Raw genomic sequence first — 21741 nt, forward strand, 5'->3', positions numbered from 1 at the left:
CTGCAAAAAGCAGAGACCCAAAAGGACATTGGAGAATACAAGTACATGTGGGGGCTTTTCTACTTTGTTGAGGCAGTCTAGACTATACTTGACAGTCTCCTATCTGGTCCTTATCTAAAAGACCTTTTTTAAAACTAAATTAACACTGTTCATTAGTACAGTGAACGTAGTGGTTTGTCCCACAGTTAAAATATCATTAAATGCCCTGCTTATAATTTAATATTTTTTAAATCGCTAGTTTCTTTTGAATGGATTACAAAACACCTGTTACTCTATGGAGATAGCATTTCAGTTTTATGCAGTTATGCATTCATTCAGTTTTATGTGAATAGTGGTTTTCTGCATTTTCAAATCTCTATTGCATAAGTAATCAAGGCCATGTCCTGTAACTGTAGCAATTATCCATTTTTCATTTTACCAGCAGTGACCTAATCGAGGGGCAATCCAGAATGTAAGATGTTTAAGACACTTTACCAGTTGGACACCTGCAGACTAAAAGGGTTCATGAACTCAAAGCTGACGTCTATTCTAATGCAAAGCCCATTCGACAAAGCACCCTTCCCCTAATCATATTCAATATTTGTTCACCATTAAGGATTTAGAAAATAAGCACAAGCACACTGCATAATAGTTACAGCATACTCTGAATTAGGTTTATCTTTTTTCATTGGAATCTGTAAATATGTTCATTCAGTTTGCTTAGTTTACACTAATGAAAAACTTTCTTTCATATTCAGTAACTTACCTTAACCTTGATACAGTGCTCCCTATTTTTAACACTTGCTTTAAGACATTCAAATTGTGTAATTATTACAGTAACATTAGGTTGAAGGCGGTCTTATTTAGGCAGCATTGGTGTATTTAAAATTGACATTTACAAGGCAATATATTTGGATGATGCTATTATACAGGTGGTATAGTGAGGGAGCACTGTATTTATGATCCATCTATAGTGAATGTTTCACCATCTAACCGCTTCAATACACAACAATTGAGACCAACTTTGTCCCTATTTTAGCCACCAACAGCAATCGTCCTTCACTACCACCTACCAGTCAAAAACAAGGTATTGCATGAATCCCCTCCTGCATCTTCTTATATAACAAATATCTAACATAAACTCATACTGAAAATACTTGCATCTGCAGCTTATTGTAATGACACACATGGCAACTTACTCAGGGAAAGATTTCAGATGCAAAATAGGAAAAATTGTTGCACGTCACTTCCCATAATTGCATATGCATGCCTATTTTGGGGTGGAATAATCTGGGCCATGGCTTCAGATAGGGATCTATAATGTAAAAGACACCTTGTAAATCATTCGAAACTCCCCCCAAAAAATGGAGTCAATGATACTAGAAGTACCCTTTTTATTTGTTTATCAGATAGTAAACCAATCATTTTTAATTTGTATAAACTAGGCTTAATTTTTATGAAAATTGTGATTGAAACATCATGGCCTTAGAACACTCAACAAATTATATTTATTTATTTATGTGTTTACCTAAACCAGCGAATGATGGTTCCTGTAAATTAACACTGACATTTCATTCTTATCCCAAAATGTAAACTTGAAAATGTAAAATTTTTCTTAGTCATTTTACCTTTAACAAATTAGTTTGATGTTTTACAGCTATAGCAAATAAGTCTTTAAACACAAATGTTGTATTTATTCAAATAATAGTAAAACTCCATTTTTCTGGACTGTCCAGATTTAAATGGACATTTAATAACAGGCACAAAGATTGATCTAAAGCAAGTAACTCATAGCAACGCATCAGTCAATCATTAAACCATAGCATAACTGTGAATCAGCAGAAAGAAGATACAGAGCTACTAGGGCATTATACCTTCAACACTGGTTCAATGAATAGGGCTTGTGCTGAACATACCTTTTCCTATTCTTTTAATTAGGAAATATCTATGGTTTATGTTCTTTTTTGCACAAAACTGGGCAAATTATTAAACAAATCTAAAGTCACATTCTACTTCCTGATCCAAAGTTAAACAAACTAGAAGTCTACTGAGAAGCATATATATAAAGAAACTCCTCCCATAACCCAGCAGCTCATTATACATAGGTTTCTCATGCATGCAATTTCATTGTGTGCGCTTGTACAAGTGCACAGCTCAGTGAGAACATTATTTACAAGCATTGACTGAGTGATTCCTTTTCAGTGGAGTGTGACCCTGGCTATACTAATATAAAACTATACTCCTATGTAAAGGTCTCTACAGCCTGAACTGCCAATGTAGAACCTGCACAAGCTATTTAGTGTGCTAATTGGTAGTGCATGTCTCCCTGGAATCTTAGTGTGTGTACATAATAGTAATGACAACAAAAAAACAATATTTCTCATTAGAACTCTGTAGACCTCAAGTAAGCAGGAATAGTCTGTTTAGGCTACACCATTCATGCATATATCTTTACCTTTCTTTTTTAGTCAGTCATTTTCTTCATTAACAACTGCGAAAGCTCCAGTGCCTTATGGAGGGTACAGTGAACCTGCAGCTCTTTCAGCTCCTGCAGCTCCTGCAGCTCCTGCACCAAAACCTCGAGTAGTCACTACTGCAAGCATTAAACCTTCTGTTTATCAACCCAGTCAAGGTAAGACAACCAAACTATGTACACAGTCCGGAAATAGTAATAGTTTGGAATAACTTTAATGTCCAAAAAGGAGAAGCTTCAGAGTCTATAGGTCAGGCGTTACTAGGAGATTACAAAAAAGTTAGAGACACAAACCAACCTATAGAGTAAATTGTATAATCGTACAGTATACAGTACATACAGTGGCACTGCACAAATGAGGCAAGTTTAGATCCAGGAGCCCCATGGATTCCTCTGCCAACATTATTGGCAAAAAGATGAGCAGCGGGGAAGGTGGAAGGCAGCAGTAAGCTGCCTCAGGTGGCTGAGGGGCCAGGATCATCCCTAAATGTATACATACCTCTGAAGGCTAATATATTGTTAAATAGATCTACATTTAAAATAATAAATGGAAATGTTGTGCTACAATAGGCAATAAGACACATACTTGATTCAAAATCACTGTTTTGGGTTACAAAGCAGATTCTCATACTTAATATGAATCCCTGCATTAAAGTAATCTTGAAGCAAGGAACAGGATTATAAATATTTTTGGCTTCCACTGTTTTACTAGAAACACAGTATCTAAAACTTGCCACAAGATGGCAATACAATACCTATAACCATCAAGTATGAACTAAACATAACAACTTTAAGAACCTAGCTTCAAGTTTCCTGTAATTTAATTTCATAGGTGTAATTCATTCTATTATAAAATATAAATGAAAGTAGATTTAAAATAGAGGTTGTTGTTGCTGGTTTAGGGTATACATCATTCGTTCTATTAGTGTGAATGGAGCCTTATGACCCAACCCTGTATGTGTATGTATGTATGCATGACTTTGTTTATATAATGCTACTTGGATACACAGCACTTTTACAGGCAAGGGTCCTGATTTAGCTCCCCTTACCTTGTTACCCACAGTACCAGCCCAGTCACTCACATTGTAATTTGGACCCAAATTTGACCTACTACCACCCCGTCATTGAAATATACCTGATAATGCTCATAAATATGTAGAGCACTGAGCAAAGTCGTAGATGTGGTCTAGGCAGAACAGGACATCACCCTTTATTAATATAATTGCAACAGGATCATAGCAGCAACCTTCCATGTGGATCCCGACTTTTTTTCAAGTATTTTTACATTCAAGGAATACTGCCATCTAGTGATGTAACCCATTTGTGATGTACAACATTTGTATTCCACATAAAGGGTAAAAAAAATCTTTGACTTTCTTGAGCAAAACAGGGCAAAATCGAAACTACTCTATATTTGGACCATCTTCTACCCTGTCATTTAAACCACTGCCTAACAAATCAGAAGATAGATGGTTTGTATACTGGTAATCTTTTTATCTACCTCACAAGAACCAAACATGGAGTAGCTTTAGTTTCCCTGTTTGTCCTGTTTAGTTCAAGAAATAACCATAAAGGCCCTTGATTAAAACAATAAGCAAAGAGTATGTTCCACACAGGTCCTATTTATTGAACTAAGGGCCAGACTAGGAATCTGTGATTCTGGCAAATAAGATGTTATAGACAGTCACTATTTAGTGGGCTGATGTGGGCTGTTTGGGCCTTTAATGTACTTAAAAATGCCAGGGCCTATTCTAAATCCCAGTCTGGCCCTGTTTGAACTTATGTTGAACAAAGGTAATAATGTCTCTTTAACATTCAAAATATTGGTTTAAAGGCAACAACCACTTATTTGGCAGTTTCCAGTAACCATACAGCAATGATTGTCAATAAAAAAATGCAATACAGCAGAACTGAAACAGTCATTATTACCTATCCTTTATAAATGTACTTAAACCATAGTCCCAATTGAGACCTAGAGGAGAAAGCGCTTTGAGTCTTCTGTTCCATACAGTTTTTAGAACATGTTCTCAGAGTTAAGCAGAGACTTGGGACTTGTATATCAAGCTGTGTATGATTGATGTAGGAAACACTGTCTTAAAATTGGTATAAAAAGAATGGTTTCTTTAAAGCTGTGTATTTCACCTAACTTATTTAACTCCATCAATCTTTGTCGTGGAATTCATCCATTGGAAAGAACAAAAGCCATGTCCTCTTTTGCACAGCTCAACCACCATATGTTACGCCATTATTTTGCACCACATCAGACGTCATGTAAACTATTAAAGTCAATGGGAAAAAGTCAGGTAAATTCCAGTTCCAATTCTCTGTGTATTCCTGTTGCTTTTTACTGGAATTTTACACAGAGCTATGTCATCACTTAAAATCAATACACAGCTTAATAAATACCCCAAATTTTACAAAGCGATGATGGCCATCTAGATGGCAATGTGTGGGGTACTTGTTTGCAGTCTTTTTACACCACTTGATGAATAGGCCCAAGTGATGAACAATTACATGCAAACCCTATACTGAAATCATAGGGCAAATGCTCTGTGATTGTAGAAGCTCTATAATTGTAGGAAAGCTGGATATCCTGTATTAGCAGATTTATCATGTCTATGAATTAAGAAGATAAGGGGTTAGCTTTGCTGCCTTGATGCAATAGAGATTGGGTTTGATTTCAGTCCTCGTAGTATTTTGGCTTTACAAAAACATACTGGACTGGCAGGTTAATTAGCTTTTAATAAAACTCATTAGTGTTTCTGAGCCTGTAGTTAGGGCATTACATTGTTTGTTCCACTGTGGCAGTTACTAATGCCAGTGACCTACCATTCTCTGTAAAGGGCTGTGTAATAAGACAGCATATATAAACTAAACTAAAATAGGTGAAAATTACTTGGGGTGAAATTAATATGTCTGCCATTAAACAGCTGGTGTTTTCTATATTCTGAGTGTATATTCCGACAGAAATCATTTCTCCATGCCACATCAACAAATTATCTATCAGGGTGTTTACAAAAGCAGCTTTTGAATAGTAGCAAGCAGGTCCATATTAAGATTTTATATATGCTTTGGTATTTCAAGTACAGAGAGGCTCAAACAGGACCCCAATAAATAGTAACTGTCTATGACATATTATAGCAGCCCTTCTGACATATGCCAAAATGTACATATTGCCAGTCAAGGTTTAAAGACTTAAAATGGTGTTCCTTGTTTCTTCTCTATGATACTTGCTTAGCACATAGTACGCATTTCTGGCAAATAGCTACTAGGTGGTGAAAAAATACTTTATTTCTCAGAAGGGTAGCATTTTCTTTGTTTTTGCCATTCCTCATTATTCCGTTCTGGAATATTTCAGTTCCGGTATAGATTTTATTGTTAGTGAAATACAAATTCAAACAATGCATTGCTAGGATACTGTAATGTCAACTAACCTCTTATCATTAGTATGATAATGATCCAGTCATAGATCTTTGAAAACCTAATTAAATCTCAAAAATCCCTCTAGTGGAACATTATTCCCCTAATGACACCTAGTTAGCTGGCACCTCCTGCCTTGCATAGGATTCTTATGCTAATTGCTGACTGGCTACTATGGGTAAATTTGCCGGGTATAAGTGACCCCCTGTCTGTAGCTAAAAATTGAATGAAAAAGCATATTCCTAAAGGAGCACAGGGAGAAATAAATGGACTGGGAAGATCATAAATCAATTGTTAGAGGAGAGTACTCAGAAGCAGTTTCTGCTGTGAAGATTTATTCAAAGACTACATATCACACAACATGTTTCGAGCCGTGCCCTTTCTCAAGTTGTTACTGGACTGGGGAGATATTGGAATTTAGTGTCTGTTTAAGAGCATATTTCTTTTATTAAAGATTTTAAGCTCTTTTTTGTAAACTACAAATTCACATATGGTATGGACCAAACTGTTACTGGCCCTTTTGCCCAAATTATAATCCTTTGGTCGGTTTGCTTCTAGTAGCTCATATCCTACAAGCATTATAGCGCTTCTGGTCAGTACCAAAGCTCTGTGTATCAGCTTCCACTAAATGTGCAGGAAAGTCACACTTCTGTAGTAGACCTGGGATGTTTTGTGTCTGTGCAACTGAATGAAACTGGAAACATCAAGAGACTGAAGTCTTGCAGTGTTGCCTGAGATTATAACATATGTGCCTTGACATGTTACAATAAAAGCAGAAACCATTTTTTGTCAGGTGTAAAAACACACCTTGATCTGAGCTGCCCAAGTGAAGTGTGAAAGCTATAAACAAAAGAATGTCTGGTCACTGTTTCAGCTCTCTATTCTATTCTTCCAGTGTAAATATAAAGTGAAAGAAACTCAACAGATTTAAACAGACACAGTCAAAAAATAATGTTCACAACCACAAAATCTATTATCTCTCCTCTGTGTGTGTGTGTGGAATATGCCAAACTACTAAAACTCATGCATGTGCAGTAAGTCATGGAAGGTGTCTAATGCAGACGGGCTCTGTGCCAGTCATGTCACACCAGGACCTGATCAGATCTGTTCAGATTTGTTCAAGTTGGAAGCAGTACCTGTATTAGCTAGCAGGGAGTGGTTTCTGGTAACAATATGATTTTATATAGAAATAGGTCTATGCAGTTGGTCCCTTGCAAATAGGTTAGAAAGATAAGCTGATAGGAAAAGTATATACACTTGGCCATTTTGAATATGGTTTGATAGTTAACAAGGCAGTTATTAAAGTTGGCTAACAGGCCCCACAAATAATTCTGTGCAGATGGTCATTTGAAAACAGGGTTAGAAGTGTCTGACAATCATTGCCCGGAAATACTTCTTGTTGGTCAGTTAAAACAAGTCAATATTGATACGCAGTACTAAGTTACACTTGTAAATAAGTTGTTAGCAATTAGTGACTTATATAGCAGTATATTTAGATTATAAATGTAAACAGACATTGAGATTTCTGACTATTATCATTATTTTTTATTTACATTGTGATGATACATTACGCAGAACTTTTCAGATATTTTAGATAATTCACACCTGTCTCTGTTCCAGTGGAGCTTGCAATCTATGGTCCCTATCATATTTACACATTATGGGGAATTTTATCAGGAGGCAATTAACCTGTCTATAGGTTTTTGGATTGTGGGAACTAACCAGAGTATCTGGAGGAAACCCACACAGACAAAAATACAGACACCTTGCATATGGTGTCTTAAGACCCTAGCACTGCAAGTCAGCAGTACCACCAACTGAGACACCATGCCTTAATTTACCATACTTTAGTTTCACCATACTTTGGTGAAATAAAATTAAAAGTGCAGTAATCTAATCTGAAAATGTAGCTATAAAGGAAGGGGTGGTCAAAGTCACTTTAATACATTTTGCCTGCAGAATCTATATTCAAATGCATTCTCTGGTCCTCCTGGCTATTCTCTAACCAGCACAGGGAAGGGAGTTTTTGGGGACAGGAACTAATGGTACTTTTAGCACAGACATTGACAGATGCTGGATCTTAAGGTGGCCATACATGGAGAGATACGCTCGTTTGGCGACATATGCCCACATTGAGGTGGGCAATATCTGGCTGATCCGATCGTGGGCCCTAGGGCCCAACAATCGGATCCTAACAATGCCTAACGGGTGGTCGGATCGCGGGACCGCATCAACGAATAGATGCGGCCGCGATCCGACGGGATTTTTTGTCCCATCCGATCGAGATCTGGCCGACTTTTGGCCAGATCTCGATCGGTGAAGCCCGTCGGGGGGCCCCATACACGGGCCAATAAGCTGCCGACACGGTCTGTCGGCAGCTTTTATCGGCCCGTGTATGGCCACCTTTAGTCAGGTTAGAAAGCGAAAATATACCCCCCCCAACATTAGCTCTCTCAGTTGGGCTTATGTACAAAAGGTGCAAAAAAAAACTAAATAAATATAAACATATTTGCATTTTTACAACAGCATATACATTTCCATAAAGAAAACCTACATGTATATTTATTTTTGGCAGATTAGATAGTGTTAAAGTGGACCTGTCACCTACACATAAAAAACTGCATAATGAAAGTCCTTTCCAAATTAAATATGGAACCCCAAAAATGTTTTTCATTAAAACATCCATACCTGTTACAAAGGTGTTTAAATATCTAAACAGTCAATCAAATATTACCTGCCCCGCCTCTATGCCCGTGGCATAGAGGCGGGGCAGTCAATTACTTTCACTTTACATTCAGCACTTCCTAGATATCACTGCTCTCCTCACATTCCCCCTTTCCTCCTCAGGCTCTATATTTGTGTAGGGCACTGCACATGGACATTAGGTCCCCCATTCTGGTGCATAGACAAGATTTTGGGGTGATACACAATTTCCCTTAATAACCGTGTCCACAAAATGGCAGCTGCCTGCTTGCTGTGATTGTATAATTCCAAAACAGAAGGAAACAAAATTTAAATAATGAGTACAGTGTAAGTAAAGTTTATTTTGCTCAGCTAACATGATAGAAAAGAATTTGAAATTATTTCTTAGGGTGACAGGTCCCCTTTAATGAACCTTGATAGTGTTAATGAACCTTGATAGTGTTGAATGAACTCATGTCAGAAAGGGATATACATTTTCCCTTTAAAGGGACAGGCACAAATGTATTTAGAAAGATTGCAACCAAAGAAGCTTCTATAGGGTAACGTTTTTTACCCATTCAAATGTAAAAAGAGTTGGGGAGCAACACAAGCATGAAGAAAGTTCCTGGGTGTGCCAGATAAGGGCAGCAATTGGCTATTTGGTAGCCCTTATGTGGACATAGGGGAGGTAATATTTGGCAGTACACCTGGTTTTTATGCAAGGAAAACCTGTCTCCAAGCCTAGAATTCAAAAATAAGCACCTGTTTTGAGGCCAGTGGGAGAAACATGCAAGGGATTGGTGAGCAACATATTGCTCATGAGCCACTGGTAGTAGGGGACAACTGGTGTACATTAATATGACTGTCCAAATAAAAGCCTGCAGGCCAGATGTGTCTTTTCAGTAGATTTTATAGCGTAGATTTCTTAAGGCGTATACAGTATAGTTATTTCATACAGTATGCTTGAGAAGATAGTAGAAGCAGTGTAAAATATAGTTGGTCATACCACCAGAATAAAGCCTAATGTTAGATTGGGAAATGTGTTAATGGTGGAAAGGAAATAAATATTACCATACACTGTCATACTTATTACCATTAAAGAACGAGAGATATAGAATAATGGTGGGTTGCATCAAATAAGTCTGTAGTTAGAAACACATTTACAGAACTTAAAACAAGCCCTGCGAGTGATATGTAGTTACACAGCCATTTAAAAGAATAAGAAATTATTCTTTAGAGCTATGACTAGGGACAGAAAAAGGTCTGGACTGAGATTCAAAGTAGGCCCTTTCATTTAAGGTACACAGAGGACCAAACAGCGTATACAGAGGCTCAAACAGTCCCCCACCAGCCAGCCCAATAAATAGTGACTGTCTGTGGCATCTTACAGCAGCCCCTCTTCCATTTGCCAGAACCCATAGATTGCCAGTCCGGGCCTGGCACAAAAATACCTTGGATCTGCCAATCACAAGACAAGCCAGATAAGAGGCTGCTCCTATATTTCTTGTAGTCTATTTCTGACCTAGCCTAAGGTGCAGCTACATCTTTTTGTTTTTCAAAAGACTGGATTTCATATATAGAAAATACAAACAGGGCAGTGTCTAATATTTTTTTTTCGTTTCCACACTGATCACTAAATCATCAGTTACTGAATGAGACTTGCTAGTTGTTCTTGAGATTGCATGATGACTCAAAATCACATTCAAATTACAATGATGTTTTTATAATTACATGAGGGAATCTGATGCTGAAGAACATATTAGGTTGGTGATTTCATCTAAATGCAGTTATTGTCTGGATATGAAAAGATGTTATCAGTTTAAACCATTTCCTTCTGTTGCCTAACTTGAACCTACTCTTGTCTTCTTCCCACAGCTCCTGCCCCAGGTCCAGTTTATCCACCAGCCCAACCACCAGTCCAAACGTACGCACCACCTGCACAAGAACCCTCTAACAGGCCTCCCTGGGTGACGGATGACACCTTTTCTCAGAAATTTTCACCAGGCAAATCCACAACCACTCTCACTAAGCAAATTCTGCCAAAAGCTGCCCCACTTCCACCTACTCCAATCAATGCTCCCAGCTACACACCTCAGCCTGTCAGTCAGCCACCTCCACAGGTTCCCAGGGGTCTTATACAACGTGCTGAAAGATTCCCAGCAAGCAGCAGGACCCCACTTTGTGGCAGTTGCAACGGCATAATTCGGTAAGAAAACACAAGTGAAATAAATAAGGAAAAAACTAAAATGTCAAAATCTATTCATAGCAAAGCACAAAAAAACCAGGACTGCTTTATTATCTCCCTCGTGACATGGGGTTGGTTAAGTGCTATTCGGTAGTGAATGGTATGCAAAACAATACATTTATAAAAGTACAAAAAAATATAAATCTCAGTAATTTACAATAAATTACGTTTCAAATGCATCAGTTGACTCTCTTCAAGTCAACTTAAACCTCAAAGGTTTGGCTAGCTGTACTAATATTTGCACTTTTTGTGTGATTCTAACAGAGGGCCTTTCCTGGTAGCCATGGGTCGGTCATGGCACCCTGAGGAGTTTAATTGTGCTCACTGTAAGACATCTCTGGCTGATGTGAGTTTTGTGGAAGAACAGAAGGGCGTGTACTGTGAGCGCTGCTATGAGCAGTTCTTTGCTCCAACTTGTGCCCGTTGCAACACAAAAATTATGGGGGTAAGTGCAGTTTGTTTCCTTACATTTACCTGTCTATTCTTTTTGGAAATACAACAAATTCTATTTTCTTGCCCAGGAAACTAGTGCAATATATTAACCAGCTTGAATTAGAAAATTCAAGCTGGTCTCACAAGACCAAACTTCTTATTCATCACTTCTTGTGTCCATTGCAAGGTTTTGAGGAGACACAGGCCACAAGCCTGCAAGCACATATACACATAATATGCATAACACAGCTCACTGTCTTACTTTTTCATGCTTTCTATTTTTGAACTCCTTTTAATCATGTAACTTCCCCATTGTGCCTGTATCTTAACATCCTGAATAATTTCATATTTCCATCTCCTCTCTTCTTCATTCATTGTTTACACATGTTACTCTTACTAATTTCTTAAATTTGCTTGTTTGTCCTGTTTCACTCAAGAAATAAAAACCCTATAGTGTTTTCATGAATAAAATAATGTATGTATGTTAAACATAAGCCCTTTTCATTGATCTCATGTTGATAAGGGGGAATAATAACTGAACTGTGCAAATCTGACTACTGTAGAATTGTATCAATTGAGCATGTAAACAGAACCTGCAATACAAGGAATACAGGACAATTAGATGCAGCTCTCAATAGCAAATCTTTGAAAATGTGTAATTAATGTATACAGGTGTTAGAAAGTTGCTTAGAATTATTATTTTTTTTCATTTTGCAAAATTTGAAATATGGGTTTACAAGCACTTTAAGGGAAGCAAGAGAAGCTGCCCCAGCATATTATCTTGACTAAGTAATACATCTTTTGATATGTAATTGTTTGGAATGTGTTGTACAATAAGGGAGGTAACTTTTTTTTCCTTTTTCTTTTTGATGTTGTGTTTGGCTACAAATGTCTGAACAATCAAGTAATAAACACAAGTTAAAATAAAGCAGTGTATACGTTTAGACTTGTTTGACTAAGGCATAACATTCAATATATTTGCATGTAAATGGTTATTAGGTGTTCAACAAAAACTAGAAAATATGCATCTATTCCTATCTATCATTCTGAAAAACACACACACACACAAACACACACACATATGGGGCTGATTTTCATTGAAATCACATAAAAAAAAAAATCTGCAGCTAAAATGACAGTGAAAATAAATACATCAGCCCCATAGTGTAAATAGTTTTTTTATTCATAATATCACAGCACACTGTTTCTCCAAATGAGTGAATATTGAAGTGTCTGTATGTTTTACTGAATTGCACTGATACTTTATATGTTCATTCCGGTATCTTGAACTACATTTTTTTAATTGCTAATTATGTATCATAGTATACAGTAATACAGAGTATTACATTTTTCAGTTGCTAATTATGTATCAGAGTATACAGAGCTGCAATATTGTTTGAAGGGTTTCTGTGAAGGCTCTTTGTCACATGGTAAGTTATATACTTTAAACTTAATGCGCATATAACACTCCAAAGCTGTGAATAGACCCAGCGAAGCATTACAAGGTCACAGTGCACCAGACTAGTTAGATTAGAACAAATCTGGCAGAACAACAAAAAAAACTGCCTCGACTTTATCTTGCTTTATTCACAGCTTTAGTCTGGGAATGATGAGCAAACAGGAATCATTTCTTGGAAGTGACTGTCTTATGAACGCCGTTTCATCTGTACAATTAGATCACAAACTGGTATGCAGAGGGGCACATGAGTCTGCTGGCATGATACTTGGGTAACATCAGAAATAAAACAATTGGAGACATATTATCAACTGCATAATTTAAAAGGACAGTATACCCCTTTTCAAAATCTTGCTAATTTTGCAAATGCCAAGCATGGAGTTGCTAAAATTCTCCTGTCTGCCTTTTTTAACGGAATAACTAATAACAAATACTTAAAAGTCTTGTTCTATTTTTTATATTTTCCCACCAACAAGTCAAGAAATCTGTAATTGTTTTTTCTTAGCATAAGTTTGCCAAAGAAAAAAATCCCAACACTGATATCAATATAGTTACCCTAAGGCATATACCACCCAGTATCAGTTTACTATGCTTGTAAGCTTAAAGGAACAGTAACATTAAAAAATGAAAGTGTTTTAAAGTAATGCAATTATAATGCAGTGTTGTCCTGCCCTGGTAAAACGGGTGTGTTTGCTTCAGAAACACTACTATAGTTTATAAAAATAAGCTGCTGTAAGCAATATGGGCAGCCATTCAAAGGAGAAAAGTCTCAGGTCACACAGCAGATAGCAGATATGCTCTGTAGAACATAATGGTGCTATCTGTTATCTACTATTTAACCTGTGCAATATAGCCTTTTTTCCAATTTCCACCATTGCTTCACATTAACTTGTTTATATTAACTATAGTACTGTTTCTGAAGCAAACACATCAGTTTTACCAGTGCAGTGCAACAGTACCTGATATTTTCATTACTTTAATTTTTTGATGTTACTGTTCCTTTAATAAATTATTCCCAAACTTTAGAGAATATAGAAAAGCTCATTGAAAAAACACTGCTATTTGCTACTGCCTGTTAGCTACAGATCCATAACTTGCCTCCAGAGGGTTCCCTAAAAAATGACTGCTTGTTGACAGATGTTTGTGTGGGTGCAATGGTCACAATATAGCAACATTCAATTACGTGAGAGGCAGATTTATTAAGGCATGAATTTCGAACTCATATGAGTTTTTTTTAACTCACATGAATTAGATTTGAGGTTTTTTTAACTCACATGAATTTCGAATTCATGTGAGTTTTTTGCAACATGAATTCGATTTTACTTGAAATTCAATCGGGGGTAATTTATTAAAAATAGCAAATATGTAAAACTCTACATACTCTACATACTCTGACTAATTTTCCGACCTGAAAACTCGAATCGAATTAGATTCGAATTAAACCAAATTGGATTCAAGTTTTTTCTCAGAAAAAAACTCAAATGTCAGGAAGGCTGCAAACATCTCCAAATTGGTCACTGAACTTCTCCCATTGACTTATACAGGATTTTGTAAGTGTTTAGGTAGCGAAAATTCAAATTCAAGTTTTTAAAGGGCCAGAGTATTAAAAATTTTGAATATCAAATTAAACATTTTTTAACAAACTCGAATCGATTTGGATAATTCCCTAGTTGAATTTGACAGTTATAACCATAAAAAAAGTTTAAAATCCGAATTTTCAAGTCGACCCTTGATAAATCTGCCCCTCAGTCACAGAAGCCAAACAAAAATATGATGGCATAAAACTTTAGCCAGGCAGACAAGATTGTGGTATATTTGGTGCAGTTCTGCAGCTTTTCTCTGCTGCTGCTCCAGCTACGATAAAGGTATATAATCGTAGTCACTTGTTTTTTTTAACTTTGTTTTTTTCTATAAGGAAAGCAATAATAACGCTTTTTATTTTTTAATCATTAGTAGATGGCAAAATCCTCTCTAAATGACATTACTTGGCAACACAAGGGCTGATCACAATAGAAGTTAGAAGGGTGTAGCCTTATACTTAAAGTGATACCTTTCCGGACACACTGATGGAGGTCATTAACCTGCAACATTTTCAGTCTAGTTGGAAGTCACTAAAGGGTACTGCCCACTAAGGAATGCTTAAATTGTTTGATATTTATTAAACAATCAGAACAACATATAGGAAACTGCTGATGGGTGTGGCATTATCCTTCTCATATCACACGCTGTCAGCAGTAAAAATCAAACGTTGCAGCGGCCCATTTTTAACACAAAATAGAACTTAATGATTGATGACCCTTCAGCTGCTGCTAAAGTCCCAACACCCCAGGCAAAGATCCTACTGCCCTTGGGTGCTGGGAGTTGTGCCATCTTGCACTATTATTATTATCTACCGCTATATAACACCCCAACTCTTTGTAATATTGCACAAACTTGTTCAGTGTATATAATAAATAAGATTTAATTAAAAATTACCTTTGTGTATGTCTGTAAAATATACAAGGTATGTCTGAAACAATCCATGTATTTGGACCCACCTCCAGGATCACAGGAACTAATTATGTCTTAAAATGTTGCTAAGCATTTCGGGACATAAGCAGCGATCATAAACACTTCTTTAGTCATGTATTTACTTTCCTTGGCAAGCAGGCATACTATAAGAACATGAAAAGTTTGATATACTACAGTCTATTGTAATTGCCAATAAAGGGAAGATTTATGCTCAAAGCAGAAAGTATTAACCCTTAAAAAGAAAGTCTCCTCTTGCTAAAAGGTACCATTTTATGTTCTCTTCTTTGGGAAGCAAATGTGGTTTCGATTAAAATGTAATCACCAACATGCAGCTTCTCTTCGCAGGCCTCAGAACTCAGAAGCACATTAGAACTCACAAACACATTTGCCACTTCATTAAAGGGGACCCGTCACCCAAAAAATTATTCCAAATCCTATTTTATCATGTTATTCAAGCAAAATTAACTTTAATTACACTGTATAAATTTTTTGAATCTTGTTTGGGAACTCATAATTATAGCAAGCAGGCAGGAGCCATTTTGTGGACACTGTTATTAAGGCAAGCCTTGCATAGGGTTGCCACCTGGCCGGTATTATACTGGCCTGGCCGGTAAAAATGATGGTTGATCCCAATGTTATTAATAGGGGGAAAATATAAATATATAGGAAGGCCGGTATTTTTTTCCAGATATGGTGGCAACCCTAGCCTTGCATCATCTCAAAGTCTTGTTTGTGCACCAGAATGGGGGACCTGATGTCTATCCCCATACCCTGGGCACAAATGGTTAAGAGAACTGGGGGAATGTAGGGAGAGCAGTGACATCTAGGAAGTGCTGAATGGAAAGTGAAAGAAATTGTTTGCCCCGCCTCTATGCCTAAGGCATAGAGGAGGGGCAGGCAATATTTGATTGACAGCTGAAATTTTTAAATGAGTAACAGCTATGGACGCTTTAGTAAAAAAAAGAATTTGGATTTCATGTTTAATTTGAAAAGGACTTTTATTATACAGCATTTTATGTGTAGATGACAGGTCCACTTTAACTAGTTTTCTGCAGACACTGAATTCTAGAAAGACAGTGTTTGAGAGAAAAAAATATTCCATGTCTTCAAATGCATTGCTTTACACTGGCACTCTGGGCATCTGGTGAGAAGCATTTCCTGCAACATACATTACTGGTGCATCAGTTCAGCTATACTGGCAAAATAATGATGTAGCTTCAAAAAATCTCTTTGCATTTCTGTGCTTGGAAAGCCCAGTGCAAAATGTTTTTTTTTACTCCAGATAGGAGATTTAGTGTGAAACCTAATACAATATTAAAGAGGATTGTTCTAAAGAAGAGATCCCCAACCAGTGGCTTGTGAGCAGCATGTTGCTCACCAACCTTTGGATGTTGCTCCCAGTGGCCTCAAAGCAGGTGCTTAGTTTTAATTTCCTGGCTTGCAGGCATACAAACCAAAGCCTCCTACAGGGGGCTACAAATAATTAATCACAGCCCATAATTGACATCCCCTCTGAAACTTGTGTTGCTCTGCAATCTTATACATTTGAATGTGGCTCACGGGTAGAAAAGGTTGGTGATTCCTGTTCTATAGCGTACCTGTGGACCTTGGAATTCAAATGTTAGCACAGCAAGCTGCCACAGAAACAGCACAATGTGTATGTTTTAAATTCTGACCCTATGAAAAATTTGTTCAGCCATGCAACTTGTCTGTTGCATTTAGTGTGAACATTAGGCCAGTCAGAATAATCACTAGGCCCCAAATTAAAGGAGAGGCTTCTGAAAGCACTTGATAATGTCTGCATAATGTTTAATTAGGCATCTCACAAAGACCCCACTGCAAACCCAGGTGTTGGTGAAGTTTTCTACTGTAGCACTGTGCTAAGCTTGTGGTTTGTTTTTTCCCCAGGAAGTGATGCATGCCCTAAGACAGACTTGGCACACCACTTGCTTTGTCTGTGCAGCATGTAGAAAGCCATTTGGTAATAGCCTTTTCCATATGGAAGATGGAGAGCCATACTGCGAAAAAGGTATTTCATCAGCTTCTCTTAAACCACTTTAATTATGGATAAGTGTGTATGAAAATATTACATTTGTATATTGCTGCCAAATCACTTTCACTCTCTAAAATATCAGACATTGTTTATAGGTACTATCCAAGGAACATATTATTTGTACTTTGCAATTCTATTTTTGTATATATATCTTTAATACGCCAGTTATATTTAATTGATTGTGAAAGTATAATAGCTCAGTGTTCCTTTAGGAAATTAAGTATGTTTGTTTTAAACAGATTTCCAAAAAGGCGAAACAATAAGAGTAAAATATTGTCATGCAATCAGCGTGGTGATTTAGAAAATACAGGGTTTAAGGCAGAGGCACATGCCAGTATTCTTTTATGATTAAACACTAAAGGAATTTACCCAAATAAATTTATCTATGCAGCCAGACACACAAGCACAAACCTATGACCTTCTTAGCTCACAGGCCGTTAGACCAAACGACAAGTCACTCGGGTAATGTAGTAAGTAAATCACAATCAGCCAGCCAAGATGTCATTAGTTGAAATCAAAAAGAACTAGATGTTGGCTTGTGTCTTGAATAACTTAAGTCAAGTGTCCCTGGACAAATTACACCTGTGCTACTGTAGCCAGAAATATATTCCATTTGGCATTTAATTTATGCTCAAGCTTAAAACTGGCACATTTTGCTTACTGAAAAATTTGCAAAACCGCAAAATTTCACCAATGTTCATTGTAGTTAATGGAAAGGCACAATGACATTATGGTTATGACATTTTAAGCTCTGCAATAGAACATACATTGTCCATGTTGTTAGAGAGACTCCTTCCACTATGCTGTACTGTTCTTCATAGAAAAAAAGGTTCCTATGTTGCATTTTGTTCCAAACCTGTGCCAATATAGCTCATTGTTGCTTATGTGCTCCACCCCATAGCAACCAGTTGGCAGGCAGCATTTACTAATCACCTGTGTAAATGCAACCATCTTTATGGTTGTTATAGCCTACTGCCCCAGAACACATTTTTGCCTTTTATTAAATATGGAGGATAGATCTTTATTTTCAAAAACCCCAGGGAAATTCCTAATCTTATTACGTTATACAAAATTTAAGCTCTTGTTAAAAAGGCAATTTTCATGCATTGCTTTACCACCAAATAAGGGAACTGGCACACAAAGAGATTAGTTGACTAATTTGCAGATGTGCCATTACCCTATAAGTCTCTAGAACCTCAGGTCAAGTAACAAATTGAGATAACCCAAGTTCCTTTTTTAGAAGGGGTTCAGCTCCACTAGTGTAGCATGTTGTGTTTTCTAAACTAACTTGGGTTATGACTAGTATCAGAGATGACCAGGCTCTTCTGCCTTGGGTGACAGGATGATCGAAATTATTAATGACAGGTGCTTGGAAAATACCAAGAACTGCTTTTGATTTCTGACCTGTGGTTGTTGCTGGATATCAAAACACTGTTAAATAATGTACCACAATGTTTTACATCATTGATATCACAGGGGCTTGTCTCCTTTTGCCTGTCCCCACCGGCAGAGTGCAGTGTATAGTACTCAATGACAGGCCATGATAAGTGTTCAGTTTGCCCTTAAGGCTTATTAAGCATGTATTAAGCATTGTCTTTATACAGAAAATCTACTTATTTACAGAAATAAATACATTTGCATTTTTTAATATAGCATTTTTGTTTGTTTCCAGATTATATTGCTCTGTTTAGCACAAAATGCCATGGCTGTGATTTCCCAGTGGAGGCAGGAGACAAGTTTATTGAAGCTCTTGGCCATACATGGCATGATAGCTGTTTCATCTGTGCTGTAAGTAATCCTGATATGATAGCAATGCATCATCGGTATAAAAATACAGTATACAGTTCAGTTAAATGTGTTTTCCTTAGCAAACATAGTAAAATAGTATCAATGGTACAGTTTTACAGTTTCCTCTGTATCCCATGTGGTATAACAGCAAGGTTGCATGTATGTGTATAAAAATTAGCTCCAGTATGGGCATAACTAGAGGCCCATGGACTCTGCAACAAAATGCCATCAAGGACATCCTTCTTAATGCACCCAAATACTTATGTCCTCAGTAACAGTTTCTCATTCCCACCACTGTTGGCCCGTTTTATCGACTCATACACTTCTATCCCTGAATTTGGCAATATGGAAACATGAACCAAACTACTATAATAAAAGTAGTAGTCAAATTTGCACCTGGACAGTAACATATGGCAAGCAAAAGAAACCAAAAGAAGTTTGGTTTCATTGCTCAGCCTGCAGCTGGCTGGAAAAATCTAATTTCTAATTGGTTGCTAATCGGCTACTGCCCAGGTGCAAATTTGCCCAGTGTTTAGAATGAGTCCCCAGTGTGTGATGAGAGTTGGAACTAGCTTCAGTTACAGCCCCTGTAGCTATGGCCTTCAGATCCTGTTAGTGTCCAAGACACTTGGACCACCACCACTGCTTGACACAGAATAACCAAGACAGAAATAATGTGGACACTGGACAGCCCACTTTACTATCGTAGGTTCTGCACATCAGCTGCACATGGCTAATATTGGCTAATATTGTCATACCATCACTAAAGAGGAATGGTATTGACCCAATTGTGAATAAAACAACCTTACATAATGAACTGGACTAGATAAAATATCAATTTACCTAATTATATTTGTGAGTTTGTGTAATCCAAAGGCAAACAGCTTATAATCAACCTGCAGTGATTTATCATTTGACCAACTGCCAAAGACTAGATCATAATTGGTCCCACCGTCACAGATCCCAGCAAAAAAATGCTTTTTAAAATGTTTACATATAACTAAGTATACATCACTAGCAAATCAAGTCTATTGCTGCTTCTGTCATGTAATTTATTTCTATTTGTATTCCAGGTCTGTCATGTGAATTTGGAAGGGCAACCATTTTACTCCAAAAAGGATAAGCCCCTCTGCAAGAAACATGCCCATGCCATCAATGTTTAAACAATAACTTGCAAAAATGAAGCTAAGGATCAACTGAACATCCAAGCAGCACAACAATTATTGTTCCATCTAAATGAGTATTGTGTACCTTATGACATCTAAAGTGCAACTTAATTATTTGCTCTTACTTATAAAGAGAACATAGAAAAAGAACATTTACAAATGTCATTTTGCAAACGGCCTATGTTATATGTTAATAGGAAAGAGCATCACTTTTACCATGCAATACAGAGGGATAACAAAAAGTGACAACCCAATCCAGGAACACTTAGTTCCACTTTGTACTCCACTGTAGAACATTTTGTCCCTGTGTTTATTTATTATCCCTATGTGCATAAAATAATAGGCCTTCATGCTTAATGATACCAAACAAACGCGTTTGGTTATCAAATCATAAACATTTTATAGGTTTTTACTGTAAATGAAAAACCTTGCCAGGTATAACGGCAACTCTATACACACATGAATACCAGTGTGGAAGCCTTTCTACATTAAAACAAATAAGAGATATAAGAACTGTCTTATTTGTTGAGAGAAATAAATGTTTACATACTCCTAAAATTATCATAAAGGGCCCATAATTTATTTCAGAGTGGTGTAACCCTTACATCTCCACTGATCATACAGTATAGTATAGTATTGAACAGTGAAGTGATGTAGATGGTAGATTTACAAAACACTAAGAATTTAATATTAGGTAAATGAATATGAAAATGAATATATATATATATATATATATATATATATATATATATATATATATATATATATATATATATACACACACACATATTCCAGATATTTTCTTTTGATAATGATTCACTTTTTTGTTCAGCATGTCCACCCTGCCAGCAGATATTGTGTTAAATATCCAGTTCTGTAGAAGAATTAGAAGCTGGAATAGATATAGTATAATGAAGCCTGGAGATTGAAAGCAGAGCTCTGGGTCTAGCACAAAAATAATCAGAGTGCCAAGCAACCAGATGTATGGTATTTTTAGAGCCGTAGTGGATAGTGTTTTAAAATAAATTAAGTGCATCTTCGCCAAAAAAGGAAGTGCTGCTCTACTGTTTATGTCATGCCTCCCCAGCACTGCCATGAGCAATGACAAAATCGGGCAGTGTGCAGTCTGTACATGAGTATGGGCCTGGACTCAAAGTACATGCCAGAGGCTCTCAAATCTCAGTGCTATAGGAAGCTTGTATCAGTTATACAAATGTTTTTTTCTACCCCCACACATAGATATTAAAAATAATTTATACTTTTTTTGCATCCCTAATGCACATGGAAATGAGGAGTGATAAAACCTTTTTTTGTCACAAAGTTTCTTTGGATATATTAATTTATTAAACTGTTATGACCAACATTTAGAGGCACATTTATTAAAGGTCAAATTTAATTTTTTTTTTTAACTCTATTAAATTTGAATATTTTGGGGGGGGGCTATTTAATAAAAAAATCAAATATCTAAAACTCGCACAAATTTTACTGACCTGAAAACTTGAATTGAAAAAAAAATTTAATCGAATTCGACTAAAC

At 36.7% G+C, this 21741-nt stretch overlaps 1 protein-coding gene across 19 annotated transcripts in view; it reads left to right on the top strand.

The window, feature by feature from the left end:
- The window catches only part of LOC108696280 (LIM domain-binding protein 3), a 119476-nt gene extending 98773 nt beyond the window's left edge, over positions 1 to 20703 (top strand). For 15 of the 19 annotated variants that reach the window (XM_041568915.1, XM_041568914.1, XM_041568921.1 and 12 more), the window contains 7 exons: positions 1019 to 1066; positions 2448 to 2611; positions 10430 to 10760; positions 11064 to 11244; positions 17107 to 17227; positions 18924 to 19039; positions 20113 to 20703. In XM_041568915.1, the coding sequence (XP_041424849.1) occupies positions 1019 to 1066; positions 2448 to 2611; positions 10430 to 10760; positions 11064 to 11244; positions 17107 to 17227; positions 18924 to 19039; positions 20113 to 20202 (1051 nt within the window). In that variant the 3' untranslated portion in view covers positions 20203 to 20703. The remainder of the gene's footprint in view (positions 1 to 1018; positions 1067 to 2447; positions 2612 to 10429; positions 10761 to 11063; positions 11245 to 17106; positions 17228 to 18923; positions 19040 to 20112) is intronic. The other 4 variants (XM_018225511.2, XM_041568918.1, XM_041568928.1 and 1 more) reach the window with 1 other exon arrangement.
- The last annotated feature ends 1038 nt before the right edge of the window (positions 20704 to 21741 follow it).

This window comes from Xenopus laevis, chromosome 7L (assembly GCF_017654675.1).
Source record: "Xenopus laevis strain J_2021 chromosome 7L, Xenopus_laevis_v10.1, whole genome shotgun sequence".
In the NCBI taxonomy this organism is placed as follows: domain Eukaryota; kingdom Metazoa; phylum Chordata; class Amphibia; order Anura; family Pipidae; genus Xenopus; species Xenopus laevis.